Genomic DNA, 22436 nt, shown 5'->3' with positions numbered 1-22436 from the left:
TCAAGAACTTGTGGAGTAAAAGGGACATCTAAGATATTTGTTTGACAAAATTAAACTTTTCAGGCTATTAATGTTGGGAAAGAGCAAGTGACATTGTTTACTTTTTCATGGTATTGGAAAGACTCAATGCCTGGTTTATAGACTGTGCAGGAAATCCAGATGCCATCTGAGTTTTTTTAAAATCTGTTTTTCACACTGGACTGGAGTTACACTGTACCTGGTGGGAGATGAACATAGGGAAGGGGCAGCCTTAGAGTACCTGGGAGTCTGATTGAAACCTGACTTTGGAGTTATACTGCTACTTCAGTATCAGAGAGCACCTAAAATCAGTTCCCTTTTACAATTTATATCAATGACTTAGACGAAGGGACCGAAGGTATGGTTGCTAAATTTGCTGATGACACAAAGATAGGTAGGAAAATAACTTGTGAAGAGGACATAAGGCCGCTACAAAGGGATATAGATAGGTTAAGTGAGTGGGCAAAGACCTGGCAAATGGAGTATAATGTGGGAAAATGTGAAATTGCCCTCTTTGACAGGAAGAATAAAAAAGAAGGATATTATCTAATTGGTGAGAGATTGCAGAGCTCTGAGATGCAGAGGGATCTGGGTGTCCTCGTGCATGAATCGCAAAAGGTTAGTATGCAGGTACGGTACGTAATTAGGAAAGCTAATACAATGTTATCGTTTATCGTGAGGGGAATTGAATACAAAAGTAGGGAGGTTATGCTTCAGCTGAACAGGACATTGGTGAGACCACATCTGGAGTACTGTGTACAGTACTGGTCTCCTTATTTAAGGAAGGATGTAAAGGCACTGGAGGCAGTACAGAGAAGGTTTACTAGACTAATACCTGGAATGGGCGGGCTGTCTTACGAGGAAAGATTGGACAGGCTTGGCTCGTATCTGCTCGAATTTAGAAGAGGAAGCGGTGACTTGATTGAAACATATAAGATCCTGAGGAGTCATGACAGGGTGGATGTGGAAAGGATGTTTCCCCTTGTGGGAGAATCTAGAACTAGGGGTCACTGTTTAACAATAAGGGGTCGCCCATTTAAGACAGAGATGAGGAGAAATGTTTTCTCTGAGGGTCGTGAGTCTTTGGAATTCTCTTCCTCAAAAGGCGGTGGAAGCAGAGTCTTTGCATATTTTTAAGGCAGAGGTAGATAGATTCTTGGTAAGCAAGGGGGTGGAAGGTTATCAGAGGTAAGCGGAAATGTGGAGTGATCAGTTCAGCCATGAACTTATTGAATGGCGGAGCTGGCTTGAAGAGCCGAGTGGCCTACTCCTGCTCCTAATTCGTATATTCATATGTGAAACTAGCATTATTACTGCAGCTTTCATTGAGTTTTTCTGCAACTTGATTTTGTAAATTTGTAGAAACAAATATACTTTCATTACTTGCGTAACCATAATGCTATATTTGATTATGATGTACTTCAATAGACTTACAAAAGTGACGTTTCTGTGCAGTCTCTCCACAGTTGATGCACGATGATGTACACTTGGGTTCCCATGTCGACTTGACTATTGAATCTCTACCAGTACAACAACAATGGACACACTGGAATCGCAGTGAGGTGAGACAGGAGAAATGATTGACAAGTCATGTCACACATAGGGACACAACTATAGTACAAGACCATAATGATATGAAAATGTTTTAAAAGTTTACACAGCTTTTGAACCCTTTGAATTTGAATAGATCTAACTCTTCAGTTAAACTTTGTTAAATAGCAGCACACATTGCTAATTAACGCTTTGGTTGAAAAGCCCACCCGTGAAATTATAATGAGACTTGGGAGTTAAGATACCCTGGGTCTCATTTCTGGTACAATGGATGAATTTTGAGCCTGTTCCATAACCCACCTGCCCAGAGTTAAAATTGGGGCACTAATCTTGGTCACAAAGGTACACCATAGTCAATGAAGAAGGTTGTTTGCAAACATTATTTTTAGATTACGAGAATGGTAGCACTGTGGTTATGATACTGGACAAGTAATCCTCTTTGAACTCCTCTTTGCTGACGATGCTGCATTAACATCTCACACTGAAGAGTGTCTGCAGAGACTCATCGACAGGTTTGCAGCTGCCTGCAATGAATTTGGCCTAACCATCAGCCTCAAGAAAACGAACATCATGGGACAGGACATCAGAAATGCCCCATCTATCAATATCGGCGACCACACTCTCGAAGTGGTTCAAGAGTTCACCTACCTAGGCTCAACTATCACCAGTAACCTGTCTCTAGATGCAGAAATCAACAAGCGCATGGGTAAGGCTTCCACTGCTATGTCCAGACTGGCCAAGAGAGTGTGGGAAAATGGCGCACTGACACAGAACACAAAAGTCCAAGTGTATCAAGCCTGTGTCCTCAGTACCTTGTTCTATGGCAGTGAGTGCTGGGCAAGGTATGTCAGCCAAGAGCGACGTCTCAATTCATTCCATCTTCGCTGCCTCCGGAGAATCCTTGGCATCAGGTGGCAGGACCGTCCTACCAACACAGAAGTCCTCGAGGCGGCCAACATCCCCAGCATATATACCCTACTAAGCCAGCAGCGCCTGAGGTGGCTTGGCCATGTGAGCCGCATGGAAGATGGCAGGATCCCCAAGGACACATTGTACTGCGAGCTTGTCACTGGTACCAGATCCACCAGCCGTCCATGGCTCCGCTTTAAAGACGTCTGCAAACGCGACATGAAGTCCTGTGACATTGACCACAAGTCGTGGGAGTCAGTTGCCAGCGATCGCCAGAGCTGACGGGCAACCATAAAGGCGGGGTTAAAGCATGGCGAGTCGAAGAGACTTAGCAGTTGGCAGGAAAAAAGACAGAAGCGCAAGGAGAGAACCAACTGTGTAACAGCCCCGACAACCAATTTTATCTGCAGCACCTGTGGAAGAGTCTGTCGCTCTAGAATTGGCCTTTATAGCCACTCCAGGCGCTGCTGCACAAACCACTGACCACCTCCAGGCACTTACCCATTGTCTCTCGAGACAAGGAGGCCAAAGAAGAATCCAGAGGCATGGATTAATAATCCTGAAGATGCGAGTTAAAGTCCCATCATTGCAGAGATATTTAAATTCAGTTAATTAAATAAAATCTGCTTTCAAAAACTAGTATTAGTCATGCTGACCATGAAACTTTAGGGTTGTCTTAAAAAAACATCTGGTTCACTAATATCTTTTAGGAAAGGAAATCTGCTGTCTTTCCACCTTCTGGCCTACATGTGGCTCCAGACCCACAACAATGTGGTTGACTTGCTGGGGCCATCCAAGTGTCATTCAGTTCTATTGAAGAAGGTAGTTCGTCACCACCTTCTCAAGGGCAACTAGGGATTGGCAATAAATGCTGGCATTGCCAGCAACACTCTCATTCCTGCAAATGAATATATATATAAAAAAATTAAAATTGGAAGAGAAAAACTAGCAGTTACCATCCTAAGGCTGCTTTGACAAAGGAGCAAGAAGAGGGGATGCTGAAATGCTCCAAATCTTTAAGTACCCATGGTAGGAAAATTTGCTATTTCTTTAGCCTCAACAGGGCTGCTTGACTGGATGTAAACTGAGCTGTCTGTGGCCTATAACCTCAACCTTGGTTCAAATTACGTTTTAAATCACCTGTAATTGTTGCCTTTGTTTCTTGAAGTCACCTTTTAAATCTTAAAACCACATATACAGTAAGCATATGCTTCAGTGCAGGACTAAGGATTTAGACAATTGAGTCTTCGTCATGGAATTGTGGGTAATTGCTGCATTTATCAGTGTAAAAAAAATGTCTGAAACAAACAGCATTTGTCTCATCTCATTTATACTCTAACTCTCTTCCTAACATCCAACTTTATTTTGAATCAAATGGGGTCGATTTTTTACAGTGTAATAGGTGATCACGTCAAATGTTAAAAGTTTAGATGCTGCTATTTACCTGAACTCCTCTCAGTAATATATAATCAGAGTCTGTAATAAAGCAAGTTTTGCATAACTGGACTTTCCCAGAAGACTTGCAGAGCAGGACTCAAATTTAATGGGCAGTGAACTATAGCGGGAAGAGTTGTCAACAGTGAAATAGGAGTTCCAGGTAAAGCAAACTTCCAAACAAACATCATTGCTGCAAGTTCATGGAGACTGCAAAAGTGTTTCCTCCAATCCAAGATAACTGAAGTGACAGTGCCTAACTTAAAAAGTTAGCTGACACCAGGGGGAATAAAAGCTCACTACTTAATGTATTGTATAGTCCTTAAGGATTTGGAGCAATATTACAGGTTTGGAGTTTCTAAATGATATGCAGTGCTATAATATTTTATAGCCCATTGTGTTTATTCAAAAAGGCAATGTTCCTTGTGTTCGAAAATAAAATCTAGATTTGAGTTGCTTATTGCTTTGAAAACAAATGGGCACATAGGTGAAAATCATCCTGCCTGTATGTTAAATATGACTTTTTAAAATCCAGTTCAAGACTATAAATAAGTGTGCAATATTTATTAATTTCTTATATGTAAATGTAATATTCATTTGAAATGTACAGAGAGTCATTTTTTTATTAGATTAGCTCTGCATGGTTTGTTGGCAAAGAATCTTGTTAGTTCAACATGCTGTACTACTGAATGGTAGGATGTAGATTCACTACATATCAAATTCTCGATCTTGCTGTTATGAAGAAATATCAGGTAAAGGCAGGTCATATCTCTCTCCATCTTTTATTGCTCCTTGTCACCACCCCACCCCCCCACCCCTCCCCCCCCCCCCACCACCTTGAAGAGAGACAGAAAGCTAGAGGACGCATCATCTGGGCAACATTTGTTTGGCTCAAGAGTGGCAGAGGATGAGGCCATGGTCTGTGTTACTGCAGGGAAATATTAGCCAGGAGTTTCCTCAGCTGATCCAGCTCCACGTCTGTAGCTTCACTGGAAATGTAGTGGAAACCCAAGATTTTACCCCCTACTTCTCAAAAAAAAAGATGCATGCCCATATTAAACAAGCATCTGTCCACTAGAGTTGTAACTATTGTGTTGTGTCTCATTTGAACCAGCGCATCCCTGTCCGCTGTTGCTTTATAAATCTCCCCCAAACTTCAGTGCTGGTTTCCACTGATTTTTTTTTTTCAGATCTCCTTTTCCTGCATCCATCCTACTGGGCTGCTTCTAGGTCCACTGCTTCTACATACGTCAGTTGTACGAGCTTGAGGTATAAATCAGGTTGGAAAGATTTCCATTTAAATACTGCTACCCTGAAGGGGTGGAACAGCAGCCACATGGCCCACTATCTTTGGGAAAATTGTTTTGCTGGGAGGGGAAACATAAGGGAGGATGTGACCTGCCATTTTAGTCTAAGCAAGAAGTTAGAAAGAAAGACATGCATTTATATAGCTCCTTTCACAACTCAGTACGTTCCAAAGTGCTTTACAACCAAGTAATTTAATTTTGACGAGTAGTCACCGTTATAACATAGGAAATGCAGCAGCCAGTTTGCACACCGCAAGGTCCCACAAGCAGCAATATGATTTTGACTAGATAATTTTTTTTATATATACAGAGATGTTGGTTCAGGGATAAATATGGACCAAGACACCGGGGAGATCTCCCAGCTCTTTGAATAATGCCATAGATCTTTAATGTCCATTCGAATGGCACATCTGAAAGATGGCACCTCTGACCAATTTTTTTTTTAAATTCCTTAATAGGATGTGAGCATCGCTGGCAAGGCCAGCATTTGTTGCCCCTCCCTAAGTGCCCTTGAGAAGGTGGTAGTGAGCTGCCTTCTTGAACTGCTGCAATCCATCTGGTGTAGGTACACTCAAATCTGTAGATTTATTTATTTGATTTATTAATTATTGATTGCCATGGTGGGACTTGAACTCATGACCCCAGAGCATTAGTCAGGGCCCTCTGGGTCACTAGTACAGTAACATTAGCACTATGCCACTCCCCCCCTTAGCATTGCACGGGTGTATCAGTGTACATTATGTGATTAAGTCTCTGGACTGGGACTTGAACCCACAACCTTCTGCTTCAGACAAGAGAGCTACCACTGAGCCACAGCTGTATGAAACTGTTAGTCAACCTCCTTCCTCCTATGGTTCATAATGACATGATTGAACTCAGCACGAGATACCGTCCAATACTATACCTAATAGTTCTTGGGTCGAGGGAACCTAAAGAAAGAAAAGAACAAATCCAGAACTGGTTGTGGAGGAGGGGAAGAAGTGTTTTGCTTCTGTTGCACCAGCTCTATGTTCCACCTTGGGAAATTACCTACAAAACGAAGGATCCTATCATCTGATTGTTGAGACTGCTCACAAATCGCTTTCAGGTATCTAATAGAATCATTCATCAACACTCTTCATGAAAAATACTCCCAAGCTCAGAAACTGAATGTCCTGAGTCAATGTGAAGATGTGAGTTGCAGGGCTTGACTTTCGATCAAGACAGAGAGAGAGAGAGAGAAATGGGCTGTGTTGGGAAAGTAGCTAGAGGAACACGGACAATTTCCACTGCCCATGGTTTCAAGTCTGAATTATACAGTGGCGAGAAATAAAGTAGACAGATAGATGTCTGTGAGTAAATATTTTGTTTCTGTTAATGCTCAAGTTTGCATATGATGAATCTTTTTGCCATTTCCTGATAGGTTTTGGATTTTATTCAGAAATACATTTTTGTAGTTATAATGGCTCATTTTATTATTGTGCAGTTATAATAGTTTGTGTGTAATAATGAAAGAAAGAACTTGCATTTATTTACCACCTCATGGCTGTCAAATATCCCAAGCACTTAATGTATAATAAATTGCTTTGAAATGCAGTCACTCTTGTTACAGAAGAGAAATTCAGTTGTATAAAATGGAATTTACTTGTGTGAATTTATTCTTTTGGAGTACACATCAGTGGATTTTAGAATAGAGAACAAAGAAAGAACTGGCAGAGTAAACAGAGTAGTTATACAGCAAGTGAGTAAAATTGTTCACCCAGACAGTTTGGTAGTCTCAGAATTTGAAATGCTAGAGTTAAGTTGTGGTTAACAATGCCAAAAAGGTAATTTCACAAGGCAATACTCTGTCTGTGGAACCACAAATGAAACTGGTGAAACACCTTGATTTTTAACATTCGCATCCAAGTTTTCAAATACCCCCATGGCCTCTTCCTTCCTACCTTTGTAACCTGCTCGAGCCCTACAACCCTCTAAGATCTCTGTTGCTCCACTTCTGGCCTCTTGCGCATCCCCAATTTTAATTGCTCCACTGTTGATAGCCTTGCCTTCAGCTGCCAAGGCCCAAAGCTCTGGAATTCCCTCCCTAAACCTTTCTGCCTCTACCTCTCTCTCTCCTCCTATAAGACGCTCCTTAAAATCTACTTTGACCAAATGTTTGGTAACCAATCCTAATATTACCTTATGTGGCGTAGTATCATTTTTTTTGGTTCTGCTCCTGTGAAACACCTTGGGATGTTTAATTACATTAAAGGCACAATATAGATGCAAGTTATTTTTGAAACAAAGCAGAATACTTGAATGTTAGTTAACAGTTTTGTATAGATGTGAAAGCTCCATCTTAAATATTGAAGTAAAAAGACTGGAGGTGGCTGAACTAAGGTGCTACAGACATGAGAGAGGGTCCTTGAACTGACAAAAGAGAGAAATGATGAGATTGATATATGATCAGAAAAATGGCATATTGTGAGCACATTATTCTAGAGTTAGAAGAAGGTGTTACACCGGATCAGTCCAAACCACCATCCATAATTACATAGAAGTCACAGCACAGAAACAATCTGCTTAGCCCAACTGGTCGATGGCGCCATCTATGCTCCACACCAGCCTCCTTCCAGACTACTTCACCTAATCCTTTCCACATACTGTTTATCAACCTTAAATGCATCTATATAATCCACCTCAACTACTGGGTAAAGACATTTCTCCTCAATCCTTCTTGGATTTTTATAGTGGTTACCTTGTACTTATGGCCCGAGTAATAAATGCCAAATCAATTAGTTGTCTGTCCACATTTTGCATCAAGCAAGTGACAGAGATCTTGGTATGGATATTAGCTAGGAAGGGGATGGGGGAGGGGGCAGGGGGCAGGGGTGCTGTTTCAAGTCAGAAAACCTGGCTGGTAGTTGGGCAGGTAGGCCCTCAGCTGCGGAACAGAGAAGAGGGGGGGAGAGATCGGAGGCCTTGGTTGTGGGTGGGTGGGGGAGGTGGGGAAGAGATCAGAAGAGCTGGTGATGGAGGAGATGGGAAGGGCCTCAGAAGAAATTGGAAGGATCGGGGGTGGGGGAGGGCAAGGAGTTTGGAATAATCAGTGAGGGAAGAGATGGAATGGTCAGGGGTGAAATGGAAATGCTCGGAGGTTGGCCGATCACTGGGTGTTGGTGGGGCGGGTGTAGCAGGTATGTGGAAAGACGCTGACCTCCTGGATCCGGCCATCCTCGCCTTCCTTTTGCCTATGGGATTTTGAGGCCCAGGAAACATTACAGGCCTGGTCTAAGTTTAAAATGGAGGCATGCAGCCTCGTTATAATATTTAAATGGCCGACCTACCTCATGCGAGTGCCTTGCTCCAACTCGTGCTGTCCCATCCCACCTGCATTAAAACCAGAACTGAGTGGGTTGGGGGTCAGGTTTCAGCCTTTTTCCATGCCACCCAAACCAATCTCGCTTGCTTTTTGAGGTTAAAAATCCCCTTCCTGTGTTGTTTGCCAGTGTCAGAAATCTAGAACACAAAGTTTATTGCTCTAGCGCTATTAGAGGTGGCACTCGGAGGCCTAGCACAGCTTTGCTGGGGCACAAATCATCACCAGCTTCTTCCTGCAAGGCCCAGATGGCATTCTATCAGAAATAGGGGGTGTGTGACAGTGTCCCTGACGTGTACTTGAAGCTTGTGAATGCATGCTATCCTGAAGTCACACAGCCCAACCAGCTGATGTGACACCAGAATCCCAAATTTGGGCACACAGGTCCAGGCAACGAATTTGTCAATCAGCAAGTGTGATGCTGCAGATGGGCCCTGCGCTATTGTTCCTTAAAGGGCCAGGCATCCAAACAGCAGGTAAGGTAAATTTGAATAACTTCTATTGCAAAGTCTCTGGAAGTACTCGAGTGTTTTTGGAGGTGTTGTAGTGAGTTCCTAGATTTGGCAGAGTGTGTTACTGCATCCTGACGGGGAGGGCAGAAGATTTCGGCAGAGCTCTTCGGTGAGCTGGCAGATGGGCTATCCTTTACCGCTGGCCTGGTGATAGACACTCGTGCCCAATAACTCACCACATGCTGATCCCAATCCTTTACTAGCCTGCAAGGATTGTGCAATGCCAGTATCTGAGCTGGTGACTGCATGTTTCAGATCAAGTTATGTATAAGGCCTCTTCTTCAGTGCTGTGCTGTTTCGGTCTCTTTTTCTCCTTCGGCTGCTATGGCTGGACATGTGGTAGTTCTTGGGTGATGAAAGCAGAAACTCAGAAGGGGAAGGTTGGTGTGAGGGAAGGTGGTTGGATGGTAGCAGGAGGTCTATAGTCACACCATCAGCAGCTGGCTCATCATGACCTGTCTCAGGATGCGGGTGAGCTGGGAGTTGAGAAGGGACATAAGTAGGCAACATACATCCATCCTCAATGTTCTCAGTGCTCTGGATGCCATGGGCTCTGGTGCAGCCGGCTGCATGATGCAGAGAACATCTCCAAAGGGCTCAGGAAATACAGGTGTCCTTGCCAATTTTGCTTTGCTCCCTGTTATTATCTGCCTGTATGAGAGAGGACAGAATGTCAGTCATTACGTAGTACTGTGTTTAGTGATGTTTGTACCAGTGCTGAATAACTGGAGGTGTGTGGAGGCAGCAAGAGGAGGATGTGAGGCTGACAGCATTGGGGTAGGTGTGTGAGGATGAGGTGGAGTATCTGGATGTTAGGCATGAGTCCTAAGTGGCAGGTCATGCTCTGGGTGAGTGATGGGGGTGTAATGATTTGAACAGCATGAGAGGTTGGTGGTGTGGTGGGCAGGAGATGTAATATGAAGTTGCATTCGCTGGCCTTGACCACCCACGCGAGGCCATTAGACGACTTGTGGCACTGTTGCCAGGTCCTCAGGTCCAGACTCCAGGAGTTGACCTCCCTGAACACCTGCTCCCACTCCCTTCTGAGAATCCCTTGAGGACCTCTTGCCCCCTGCAGAACCATGGCATCTCACTCCTGCCCACCTCCATCACCCTGAAACCCTCTCTCAACTCTGGTGTTCAATTTGCCATCATTTATATTCCACCAATATTCACTGCAGCTTCCCTTTAAGAGGGACAGCTTGACTTAAAGAAGAGCAGGCTGGCTTCACCACATGGTATCTGCACATAACACTATTCAGCCGCCCGCTTAGCGCAGAGGCAGCCAGCAACGCAAAGAAGAAGGAAGCAGCATGGGACCCGCTCAACCATGTGCTACAATCATACCAATGAGGTGGTTTCACCAAATTTACATGCTGCCTACCTCAATCAGAACCACGTAGGCAGTTTGAACTCACAACCACTGAACCTAAAAGCCTGGGCACACTAATTCACAGCCCTAAATTTTTCTGGGGTTACAACTGGCCCTTAGAGATAGGCTGGGAGGTTTGGGGGACTGACAGAATGGCATGGGGTGGCATTGGACAGTGTGCCTGAAGTCCTACCCCCATGCCATTTTGTCTGTGGCGGGCACGGTGGGTGGCAAGTCTGCTGGGAGGCCAATTGGGCCACTTTAAGGCCTGCCTCCTACCTCCACTAGCATTTAACATACATCAGAAGGGCCCAGCCACTGCGTGGCGACACCACCAGGTGAAACCTGGCAGCCTCTTAGCAAGCTAGGTGGATAGGGGTGGGCTGTCCTACTTGGCCACTCTGTGTTCCACAGAGGCCCGCCCACAGTGGTAAGGGCCCTCCCCTGCTTAAGGAACCCCACCCCTGCCCTGAGTAATGACCCCACCCCCCTCAGTAAGCCTGAACCCACTCTCCTGTTTTCTGGGGCTGCCTCCATGGCTGCTGCTCTAGTGGTGCTGCTGAGCAGCCAGCCGTTTGATTGGTCAACAGCTTTTGGGGCAGGATCTTGTCCCTTAAAGGGGACAGCATCCCCAATGGCAGGTAGATAATTGCCTTGCCACAGATGAATTCGGCCGGGTGTCCAATAAAGGGCCAAGACGCGTCGCGTCCCCACCTTCTGCCACACCCCCCCCCCCCCAAACCACCTTTTGGCCCACTGCCAAGAACTCTGTTGCCGAAATAAAATTCAGCCCAAACTCTTAACCTTAACTCTTGAACATCTCTATCTCCTTTGGTGTACTTCATATTCCCCAATACAAATGAGTGAAAGTTGGATATGCCTACAGCTTATGTTGCAGACCCATGTCGTGCTGCACTTGTATGTTTATTTGTTTTGGCAGGTCATAGTCTTATAATCAGGACCATTTGAGTTGTCAGGTTGTTTTTAAATTGTTGTTCAGTTCTTGTTAGTTTTCCACGTTAAATGTTGAGTTGTCAGGCTTATTGTTATGCTGTGTTGCTACTATATTTAGCACTTGAATTTCCATTGTGCTGGAAGAAGATAACCTAGAATAGGAAGGTTGTAGGCTCAATCTGTATTGAGTTGGCTTGTTTCAGCTACAGTTGGCCTTGGCCTCCCATGTGCTCTTCACTTGTGCTCAGATTCCTATCTAGCGTGGCACAAACCTGAGCTGGGAATTCCCTCACCCTCTGTACGTATCCATTGCCCTTCTGCATACACTCTCTTTCATTCTGGAAAATCAGAATGACACTGTTGGTTACTGATATTATGGCTGCTCCTTGATAACGACCATTAACGTGTATTATTACTGTGGCCAGATACTTGAACATTGAGTTCAAGTCATTTCTTTTGTAGTGGCCACTGGGTTGATGTGAGAAATGATGTTGCCCACAAACCAAACCTGTGAGCTAGTGATAGCTTTGCATTCCACCCGCCTGGTGTCTCATTTCTGCTGGCAAAGTAAAGATTGTTTCCCTTGCAAACAGAGAGTCTTCCACTTGCTTGCTATAGGTGTGCACTGCCTACGCCCCTTGGGCAGTTTGGAAGGATCCAGTAGCATGTGACTTCATGCTATTTTGACCTCCTCTTTTATGGGAAAAGCTGCCCCTGATCCAGAAGTGGTCCATTCATCATCTGCAGTGGATGATAGAATTCTGTGACGATCTGTCTTGTGAATTAGAGGAAAGGCCTCTTCTACCATTCAGGTACTTATGGAGAGGTCTGTAAACATGGGTACTTGGGTAATGATGGATGAGGATATCCTTGTTAATAAGGAAGTACAACAAAAGATGCAAACTAGAATTGTGTTTCCATTGACATTCTCTGCAATTAAACTGGTATCTTCCACTCGCTAAATCATCCAGCCCCAGACTGCAAGCAATTCCACCTTTCACACTAGACTGTAGGCTAAATGCTGCTTCCTTAAATTGCACACCAAGTCCTGCTCAACCTACCGAATGCGTATCTCAACATACAGGAAGCTGAAGCTTCTCAGAACTGAATTTTATTTCAGAATTATTTTCAGAATCCTTTTCCTTGTTATTAAATTCCAGAAGCTTGTTATGGAAGGATAATGCTGGAGCCTATCTTTACTCAGTTTCACATTTATTATACAGAGTGAAAGGATTACAAACATGTAGCTCCTCACTCAAAACCCTCCACCAGTCTCCGTATGTGTCTGCTTATAAGTTTCAAGTGAGACCCCCATTAACACCCGCCATCTGCATATAATTAAACAATTGATACACAATTAAAATCTGTATCATTTAATTTAAAATGTGTGAGGGAATTTTCATTCTAGTATTTTATTGATTTAAAACAAAATTCCTTCTTTATTCGCGAGTTATATGCAAACATTCTACTAACCCACTCAAACATAATTGTTTTGTTTATTCCACATAGAAAATATCTAAATTTTGCAGACCTGTTCACATTGGGAGCTCTCCTGCACCACAACAGGCTAACCGTATAAGATTTAGATCAATAATGTTTTCAAAGATGTAGCTTCAGAGTTGCCAATCTGTGAGTGAGGTTGCAGTTTGATGTGTGCATTCCTTATCATCTCCTTGTAGGAGAGGCTGAAGTACTTTGAGTGGCATCCCAATACCTGATCGAATAACACTATTTCTCCACCCTGTTCACTCTCCAGTCAACCAGAATTAAAATCACATATCTATCTACTTCAAATGTAGTTTAGATTTCCTAATTGGGAACTCTTTGTAGATAGATGTATACCCCTCTATATTATGTTAGACTTTGGGTTGAGTTTTAGGTTTGGAAAAAATAACTTCACTCGAGTTTAAAGTTTGGCTTCTTAAACAAAGGTTGCATTGTTTCTTTGTTTTCCTTATGAAGATCTAATCTAAGATGTACAACCATTTAACCTCCAAGAGAGCATGACAATCTATCACACTTGTGGTAATTGTACAACACAATAATGCTCTGCTGCCTTGACAAGTACCTTTGATTTCTCTCCTGCTAAATGCCTCCATCTAACAGCTTTGCTCTGTGGCATACTTGTACAAGATATACATGAAAGTGAAAGCTGAAAAGTGGAACAACATTTTTATTTGCATCTTGACCCTTTCTCTTTCTGTGCCCTTTCTTAAATAGTGGGAAACTATGAAAACAGCTCCCTCCAACTCAAAGGCGCTGATCATTTTGATACTAAATTTGCCCTGGCTGATTGAACTGAATCACAAGCTTAATAACACATGTAGAGTATTCCCCAATGGCTCAGTGAAATGGCCTTTTGCAGCTTCAGCCTGTGCCCTCTTTTCCTACTGTCAGAAGTTAGCTGGAAGTAGTGTTCCATATTTACTTATATAAGTCTCCTTGTGCTTGTCTCTTGAATAGTCCATGCTTCTAATTCTTTCCTCCTAGCACACTCCTCTGATGAGGCTTACCTTGTAGTTATTCTCTACACCACCTTCAGGGGTTGAATGGCTTTTTGACCACAATTATTACTCCCACACCTTTCTCACTTGCCCTGTTCTTTTGAAAGATCCTGTAGTCTGGAATATTTACCTCTCAATCATGCTCAGTTTGTTGCTTGCTCGCCAATGGATAATACATCACATCCTTCAAACTGATTTCTGCTTCTAACTTATTTTATTTCTTACAATAGATATTTAACCCAGATCTTTATAAGATGTTATTGAATTATTTCTATTTCCTTATTCAAATTTTATTATTTTTATTTGGTAAGTTTTGAAAGTCTATTTTGTCCTACCTCCTGCAGCTACTATTTAGGGAACAGTAGCATAATGGTTATGTTACTGGGCTACTACTCCAGAGTCCTGGACTAATGATCCAGACACATGAGTTCAAATCCCACCATGGAAGCTGTGGAATTTAAATTCGGTTAATCAAATAAATCTGTAATAAAATGCTAGTATCAGTAATAGTGACTTTGTAACTATCAGATTGTTGTAAAAACCCATTTGGTTTTCCTATGTCCTTTAGGGAAGGAAACCTGCCGTCCTTACCAGTCTAGCCAATAGGTGACTCTAGACTCGCAGCAATGTGATTGACTCTTAACTGCCTTCTGAAGCAACCTAACAAGCAAATCAGTTGTCCAGAAGGTGCCTCACTATGCCTTCCCAAGGGCAATTGGGGATGGGCAATAAATGCAGGCCTTGCTAGTGATGCCCACATCCTGTGAATGAATTTAATTAATAGTTTTTTACTGTATTTATTTTGAGGTTTTTTTTTAAAGTACTTGGTTCTTTCTTGTCAATCTGCTTACTAACAGTTTGCTTTTGGGGGTTGGGGTTTGCAAAACAATCCAGTAACAGATTGTTGGAGCTTGTACACCTAAGTGGTGTTGGTTTCCTAGGCAAATACCTGGCCTACAACTCGCTGATCAAATATGTTAGAGGAAACTCCCATCATGTGCTGAAGAGTAGGGAGTTTACAGGTATCCTCCAGACAGCATTCCTGCCTCAACCATTACCACTGAAAAATTTATTTATTTTATTTTTATTTGGAGATACAGCACTGAAACAGGCCCTTCGGCCCACCGTGTCTGTGCCGACCAAGAGCCACCCATTTATACTAACCCTACAGTAATCCCATATTCCCTACCACCTACCTACACTAGGGGCAATTTACAATGGCCAATTTACCTATCACCTGCAAGTCTTTGGCGGTGGGAAACCGGAGCACCCGACGAAAACCCACGCGGTCACAGGGAGAACTTGCAAACTCTGCACAGACCCCAGAATTGAACGCGGGTCCCTGGAGCTGTGAGGCTGCAGTGCTAACCACTGCGCCACTGTGCCGTCCTCAAATGATTAATTGTTGTTTAAATGAGCTTGTTCTACCATGTTTGCTTTTGAGATAATTCATGATATGTGAGTCGCTTTGAGAATTTTGAGATTCATGGCAGGTACTATTTTTTTTATAAAATTGATAGACCTACTGCTGCCACCACCACTCCCACCCCCAGCCGAAACCAATATCCTGTTAAATGAGTACTGAAAGCACTTGGTTTGTGCTGTACTCTGTGTTGCATGCTTCTGAACAATGTTAGAAACTGAATGATAGTGGATTTCCTTCAAATTCTACTTTTCACTATGAAAACACTACCAGTCCTGGTTCAAAATTGGAGGGTATATTTCAAGTAGTGTGTGACTGCAGTGTAAAGAGTCTTGTACTATATCGCAGAATTTTGTGCATATTACAATTTAATTTTTTTGAACAGGAGGATATTGTAGCTGAGCCAATACCTGCTAAATTACCTGCGAGTACCCTCCAGCAACCAGAACTGCACTTCTTCATTGACAAACCAGGTACAAACATTAGAAATTATCTGTGTATTTCTGCAATGTCATTTGTTAGGGTTTCTCTTTATCTTAGAGACAAACTACCTCACCTAGAACCATTGACTTTGGCTTGGTTGCCTTCTGGAGGGACCTATGAAGGAAATAGTACACATAGTAAGAACAGACAAGTGGTGATTGTGGTGGGTTCTGTTGTCAGAGGGATAAATATTTTATTTTGTGGATGCCATCCAAAGTCCCAAATGGCATGTTGCTGAGATATCACTGAGTGAACTTAAAAGGAATAGGAGAGTGAGCAGTCAAAGGGTGAGATTCTTTATGGGTCTGACTTGTGTTTGCATAGTATTTGTAACGAGGCTTGGTTTAGAAATGTACCATGACTTGGACACTCAGACCTCTACATGTAATCCCTTGACCCACGCTCCCAATTGACAAGGCTCCCTGCTGGGAGTGGTCTCACACAATTCACTTCTTTAAAAATGCATGAGATATTTTGGGCTACATTTTAAAAAAATAATGTCTTTCTTCCAACTCCGCCTCCCCAAAAACACAAATTAATAAGAAAGTGCACCAATATTTATTTCCTCATCATCTCCCCACAGTTTGTTTTCAGAACAAAAGTTTACCTGGCATTTGTTGATAGAATCTGACAGTGGCTACATATTTTGCAGATCAGAATAGATGGAACAGAAAGTTATAACTTTCAGTCACAAACTTTCAGGACTATATGAGGTGCACAGACATTTCTCAGCATAAAATTGATGCCAAATTGTTAGTGATTTTTATGACTTGGTTCTGAACAAATTGATATAAAAACAAAAGCCAATCTCGAGAGATTTGTCAAACTCAATATAATATTCTCACTGCATCATTCAGACCATCCTTTCATTATATTAACATTTCAATCCAAAACCAATCAGCATCAAATGAATCATATTGATTTAGAATAATGATGATCCAAGGATCAACTTGGTTTGATTTCAGTTAGTTTTGTTAGATTTGAACAACGTTTTAGGGGTAGTGAGGGGGGGAGTGATGTTTGTTTCAACAAGAGCACCTTCCAGCTTTGGATCATTAACCTTATTTACAAACACTGAGTATTGTGTGATGTAGTGCAAGATTAAGTTCCCTTTGCTCTGCCCAACAATGTGCCTTAAAGAATTATTTTGGGGGCAAAAACCTTATAATAGATTTATTCTTGTGTATTTGACCTGGATACAATTCCTTGGGACTAGGATGAGGAGGCATTGCCACCCTGGCCTTTCTGTTATCTATCTTTTACTAATGAAAAGCAGTTGTAGTTAAGATCACCTAACTCCACATTACTAGGGATTGAACCTGGAATCTTTCTAATCTTGCTCTATGGCTCAATTTACTGAGCAATTGGGGAATCTCTCTGCAATTTTTTTTCCCTCTCCTTTTTTCAGCCCATTTTCTCCCCTCTCTTTGCTGGGGTACTTTTCCCTGGTTGTTATGTGCTCTCAGGTACCTTGTTTTATATGTGAGCTTGGACATTGGGTGCTAGCAGGCTATCTGACCAAAATGAAATCACAACTGAGACTGTCACAAGTGCATGTTGGCTGATTTTCTTTTTCCCTAATGTTTCACCGGCTGAGGTCACCGAACCTGCACAGATCCAGTATTAAATCGCAGAACCTCATGGTCTGTTTGATTCCATTATCAAGATTTGTTGAGACCTCTGAGGGAATCTTGCTCAATTTCTAAAATAAGGAGGTGTGCAACAATTATGTGAAGTAAAACAAGGGTATTGAAGGATTGCAAATTTTGGGCTGAATTTAATGAACCCGGTGGTTGGCCTTGTAAAGGGCACCATTCCTGTCTGTCATGTGGGCGCCTACCCCACCGCGATTACATGGCAGGGGGCCACTTTGCATAGTGGAGGCACAGGTCCACCGAAATCATATGACTGGACGGGAGGCGAGTCATTGATGACGGCCTCAGGCGACTGTCGAGCAGGTGCTGGCACACTATTTAAGGGCCTGCCAGCCCTGCATTCACTGCTGTTCTGAATACATTGTCAGCTTGGTGTAGCCTACATTTTTTTCCTACTGGGTCCTGGATCCCCCCCCACTCTAAACCCACGAGGGCAGAAGATGCTGTCTGAACAAAGGCACAGGGTAGCCCTCCCCTTCCCCCCCCCCCCCACCCCCCCCCCCCCAACCCCCGGTTCCCTGATGCCTCTGATCCCCCTGATATAAGTCCACTCACCTTCACTGAGGCAAAGGCCTTGGAGCTGGCTGGCACCCAGGGAGGCTGTGCGATATCCTGTGCAAGAGAGTGAGCATTGTCTCCCGTTGGTATGTGCATTGATGTTGGAGACCCACATAATGCTTGGTGGGCAACAGGAGATCTGCACCACCCAACCCACATATGTTTGTGTTTTCTCATGCCGGTAGCCATTCACAGGAGTCTGCTCAGAGGATGCACCGTCCTATGCCTCTCTTGCACCCTCCACCAGCGCAGTTACTTTCACCTGGGTGGGTAACCACTCAGTTTTAGAATCAGGGTCACAAGTTGGTGAGAGCACCACACGTGTGCGAGTTGATGGTGGAGGCTGAGACCTCCAAGGCCTTTAACACATGTAGGACTGTGGGTAGCCATGTCCATGCTGAGCTGCAGGATGATGATGAGCCTCTGGTATTGGCAATACAGGGTATGCTGGAGTTGCAGGGAGAGGTAAAGCAAAAATCTGGTGGAGATGACTGAGGTCATGCGCAGCCATGAGTGGACAACGGAGGAGTCCATCCATGCATGAGTGCTGCCATGTCCCAGACATGCGAGTGCATGGCTTCCTCCATCGAGAAGTTGGTGACCATCATGGCGAGCCATATCCTACAGACCCACGCTGACCTGCACACCATCACCTTGGCCATGAGCTCGATGCACCTATGGAACGGCAAGAGAAGGACCAGGAGCCCGGATGCTCCTGCAGCTCCTGGTCCTTTTCTGGTGAACAGGGAGGTTCAAGAGAACCTTGAAAGGGAGGAGGAGAGACTGACAGCTACATCTGGACTGTTCCCTCCTTAGCCCCTCCGCCGGTGTGGCCAGCTCCAGCAGCCGCGACACCTGAGGAGAGTCCTGGACCAATCCAGGGCACTTCCAGGCAACCAGGGCCCTCCAGACCTTAGGCAGTCAGAGGACGCTCACCAAAGTCATCACAGGCCAAGGAGCAGCCTGATCAGCTGCCTACCTCAAGCCTAGCTGCTGCCGTCGGGATCATACCGCGTAGGAGCACCCGCAAATGGATTAAAAAGAGCACATAGGAACACCTTGGACTCCCAGATGTACAATGCGCATTTGATATTAAATAACTACAAGATCCTTCGTTCAAATCATTAGCTTTCATTGTCTGAAAGCCGTGTGCTATTATGCCTTCATTGTGAGATGTTAACCTCACTCTTCCTCCTTAGGGCTATGCCAATGTGACCACAGCCCGCATTAACATGCCAATGTGATGAGAGCTCTCATTAACATATGGTGCCCCATGTCACTAGCGCACATTGCATCTGCTTGCAAGACAGGGAACACAAATGGAAAGGACGTGACAGAGTTCAGGCATTAAGGTGAGCCTTTATTTCATTGTCTGCCACTAGGATGGCTGCAGATGAGTTGTTAAGGTTGACTCTTGCCCTCTTGCCTCCTTCGTGCATTTTTCTACCCACCTGAGGATGTGCCAATTCTGTCAGCGTAGTCGCTAATGGACCTTAGAGCCTAACCTTGATGGTGGCCTGCCCTCTGTTCCAGCAGTGTGAGTAAATAGACTCATCACACAGCAGTTTGCCAATCCTATACTGGCCTCTACCACCCCCACAAACCTACACTTAGCCCCTTGCAGAGCCCCCAGTACCCCGGACCCTCTTGCAGAGCTTGACAAAGCAATGAACTCCCACAATGGCCTCCAAACCACACCCCATTCCCCTCTGCAGCCAATACTTCAGGCTGGCTACCCCTCGTGGCAATGTGTCCTCTCGCCTTTGTGCTGCCAGGTTTTACTGGTCGTGAATCCGGAGGCATGTTAGTGCTGCCTGCCATTCACAGGATTGCTCAACGATTATTAAGTCACTTTTAATATTTAAATACATTTAAATCAACAATTTTAAAATAGGTTCCTGTTGTTTGTTTTTTTAATTCTTTCACTGGATGTGGGCGTCGCTGGCCAGACCAGCATTTGTTGCCCATCCCCAATTGCCCTTGAGAAGGTGGTGGTGAGCTGCCTTCTTGAACCTGCTGCAGTCCACCTGGTGTAGGTGCACCTACAGTGCTGTTAGGAAGGGAGTTCCAGGATTTTGACCCAGCGACAGTGTAGGAACGGCGATATAGTTCCAAGTCAGGATGGTATGTGGTTTGAAGGGGAGCTTGCAAGTGGTGGTGTTCCCATGCATCTGCTGCCCTTGTCCTTCTAAGTGGTAGAGGTCGCGGGTTTCGAAGGTGCTGTCGAAGGAGCCTTGGTGCATTGCTGCAGTGCATCTTGTGGATGGTACACATTGTTGCCACTGTGCGTCAGTGGTGGAGGTCGTAAATATTGAAGTGGTGGATGGGGTGCCAATCAAGCAGGATGGTGTCAAGTTTCTTGAGTGTTGTTGGAGCTGCACCTATCCAGGCAAGTGGAGAGTATTCCATCACACTCCTAACTTGTGCCTTGTAAATGGTGGACAGACTTTGGGGAGTCCAGAGCTGAGTTACTTGCTGCAGAATTCTCAGCCTCTGGCCTGCTCTTGTAGCCACAGGTATTTATATGGTTGTTCCAGTTCAGTTTCTGGTCAATAGTAACCCCCAGGATGTTGATAGCAGGGGATTCAGCGATGGTAATGCCACTGAATGTCAAGGGCAGATGGTTGGATTCTCTCCTGTTTGAGATGGTCATTGCCTGGCACTTGTGTGTGTAAGCAAGTCTAGGAAATTAATAATGGAAAATAAGGAGATGGCAGATGAACTGAACAGGCATTTTGCATTGACCTTCACTGTAGAGGATACAAATAACATCCCAGAAATAGATGTAAATCAGGAAATGGAAGGGAGGGAGGAATTCAAGAAAATTACAATCACCAGGGAAGTGGTAATGAGCAAATTGTTGGATCTGCGGGCTGACAAGTCCCCGGGTCCTGACGGACTTCATCCTAGGGTCTTAAAAGAAGTGGCTAGTGAGATAGTTGATGTGTTGGTTTTAATTTTCCAAAATTCCCTAGATTCAGGGAAGGTTCCATTCGATTGGAAAATAGTGAATGTAACTCCTTTTATTCAAAAAGGGAGGAAGACAAAAAGCAGGAAACTCCTGACTTGTGCCTTGTAGATGGTGGATAGGCATTGGGGAGAAAGGAGATGAGTTACTTGCTGCAGAATTCCCAGCCTCTGACCTGCTCTTGTAGCCACAGTATTTATGTGGCTGGTCTAGATCAGTTTCTGGTCAATGGTAACCCCAAGATCTTGATAGTGGGGGTTTCAGCAATTGTAATGCTGTTGAATGTCAAGGGGAGATGGTTAGATTCTCTCTTGTTTGAGATGGTCATCGCCTGACACTTGTGTGGTGCAAATGGCACTTGCTACTTATCAGCCCAATCCTGGACATTGTCCAGGTCTTGCTGTATTTCTACACGGACTGCTTCAGTATCTGAGGAGTTGCGAATGGTGCTGAGCATTGTACAATCATCAGCGAACATCCCCACTTCTGACCTTAGGATGGTGGGAAGGTCATTGATGAAACAGCTGAAGATGGTTGGGCCTAAGACACTACCCTGAGGAACTCCTGCAGTCATGTCCTGGGACTGAGATGATTGATCTCCAAGAATGACAACCATCTTCCTTTGTGCTAGATATGACTCCAACCAGTGGAGAGTTTTCCCCTGATTCCCATTGACTCCAGTTTTGCTAAGGCTCCTTGATGCCATACTCGGTCAAATGTTGCCTTGATGTCAAGGGCAGTCACTCTCACCTCACCTCTTGAGTTCAGCTCTTTTGTCCATGTTTGAATCAAGGCTGTAATGAGATCAGGAACAGAACCCAAACTGAGCGCCACTGAGCAGATTATTTCTGAGCAAGTGCTGCTTGATAGCACTGTCGACGACCCCTTCCATCACTTTGCTGATGATCAAGAGTAGACTGATAGGGTGGTAATTGGCCAGGTTTGATTTATCCTACTTTTTGTGTACAGGACATACCTGGGCAGTTTTCCACATTGCTGGGTAGATGTCAGGACTGTGCGGTGGTCATTCCTACCAATACTGTCATGGACCGGTGCATCTGTGACAGGTAGATTGGTGAGGACAAGGTCAAGTAGGTTTTTCCCGCTAGTTGGTTCCCTCACCACTTGCCGCAGACCCAGTCTTACAGCTATGTCCTTTAGGACTCGGCCAGCTCAGTCAGTAGTGGTGTTGCTGTTCCACTCTTGGTGATGGACATTGAAGTCTCCCACCCAGAGTACATTTTGTGCCCTTGCTACCCTCAGTGCTTCTTCCAATTGGTGTTCAACATGGAGAAGCCCTGATTCATCAGTTGAGGGTGGATGTCGGTGGTAATCAGCAGGAGGTTTCCTTGCCCATGTTTGACCTGATGCCATGAGACTTCATGAGATCCTGAGTCAATGTTGAGGACTCCAAGGGCAACTCCTTCCCAACTTTATACCACTGCGCT

General features: G+C 44.3%; 1 protein-coding gene across 4 annotated transcripts in view; it reads left to right on the top strand.

Moving 5' to 3' along the window:
* Nucleotides 1–22436, top strand: part of reps2 (RALBP1 associated Eps domain containing 2) — a 292361-nt gene that overhangs the window by 182134 nt on the left and 87791 nt on the right. For all 4 annotated transcript variants that reach the window (XM_068040420.1, XM_068040419.1, XM_068040421.1 and 1 more), the window contains 2 exons: nt 1474–1580; nt 15710–15797. In XM_068040420.1, the coding sequence (XP_067896521.1) occupies nt 1474–1580; nt 15710–15797 (195 nt within the window). The remainder of the gene's footprint in view (nt 1–1473; nt 1581–15709; nt 15798–22436) is intronic.

This window comes from Heterodontus francisci, chromosome 10 (genome assembly GCF_036365525.1).
Source record: "Heterodontus francisci isolate sHetFra1 chromosome 10, sHetFra1.hap1, whole genome shotgun sequence".
In the NCBI taxonomy this organism is placed as follows: Eukaryota; Metazoa; Chordata; class Chondrichthyes; order Heterodontiformes; family Heterodontidae; genus Heterodontus; species Heterodontus francisci.
Note: the sequence above shows the minus strand (reverse complement) of the source record. Positions and strands in the feature narration are given on the sequence as shown.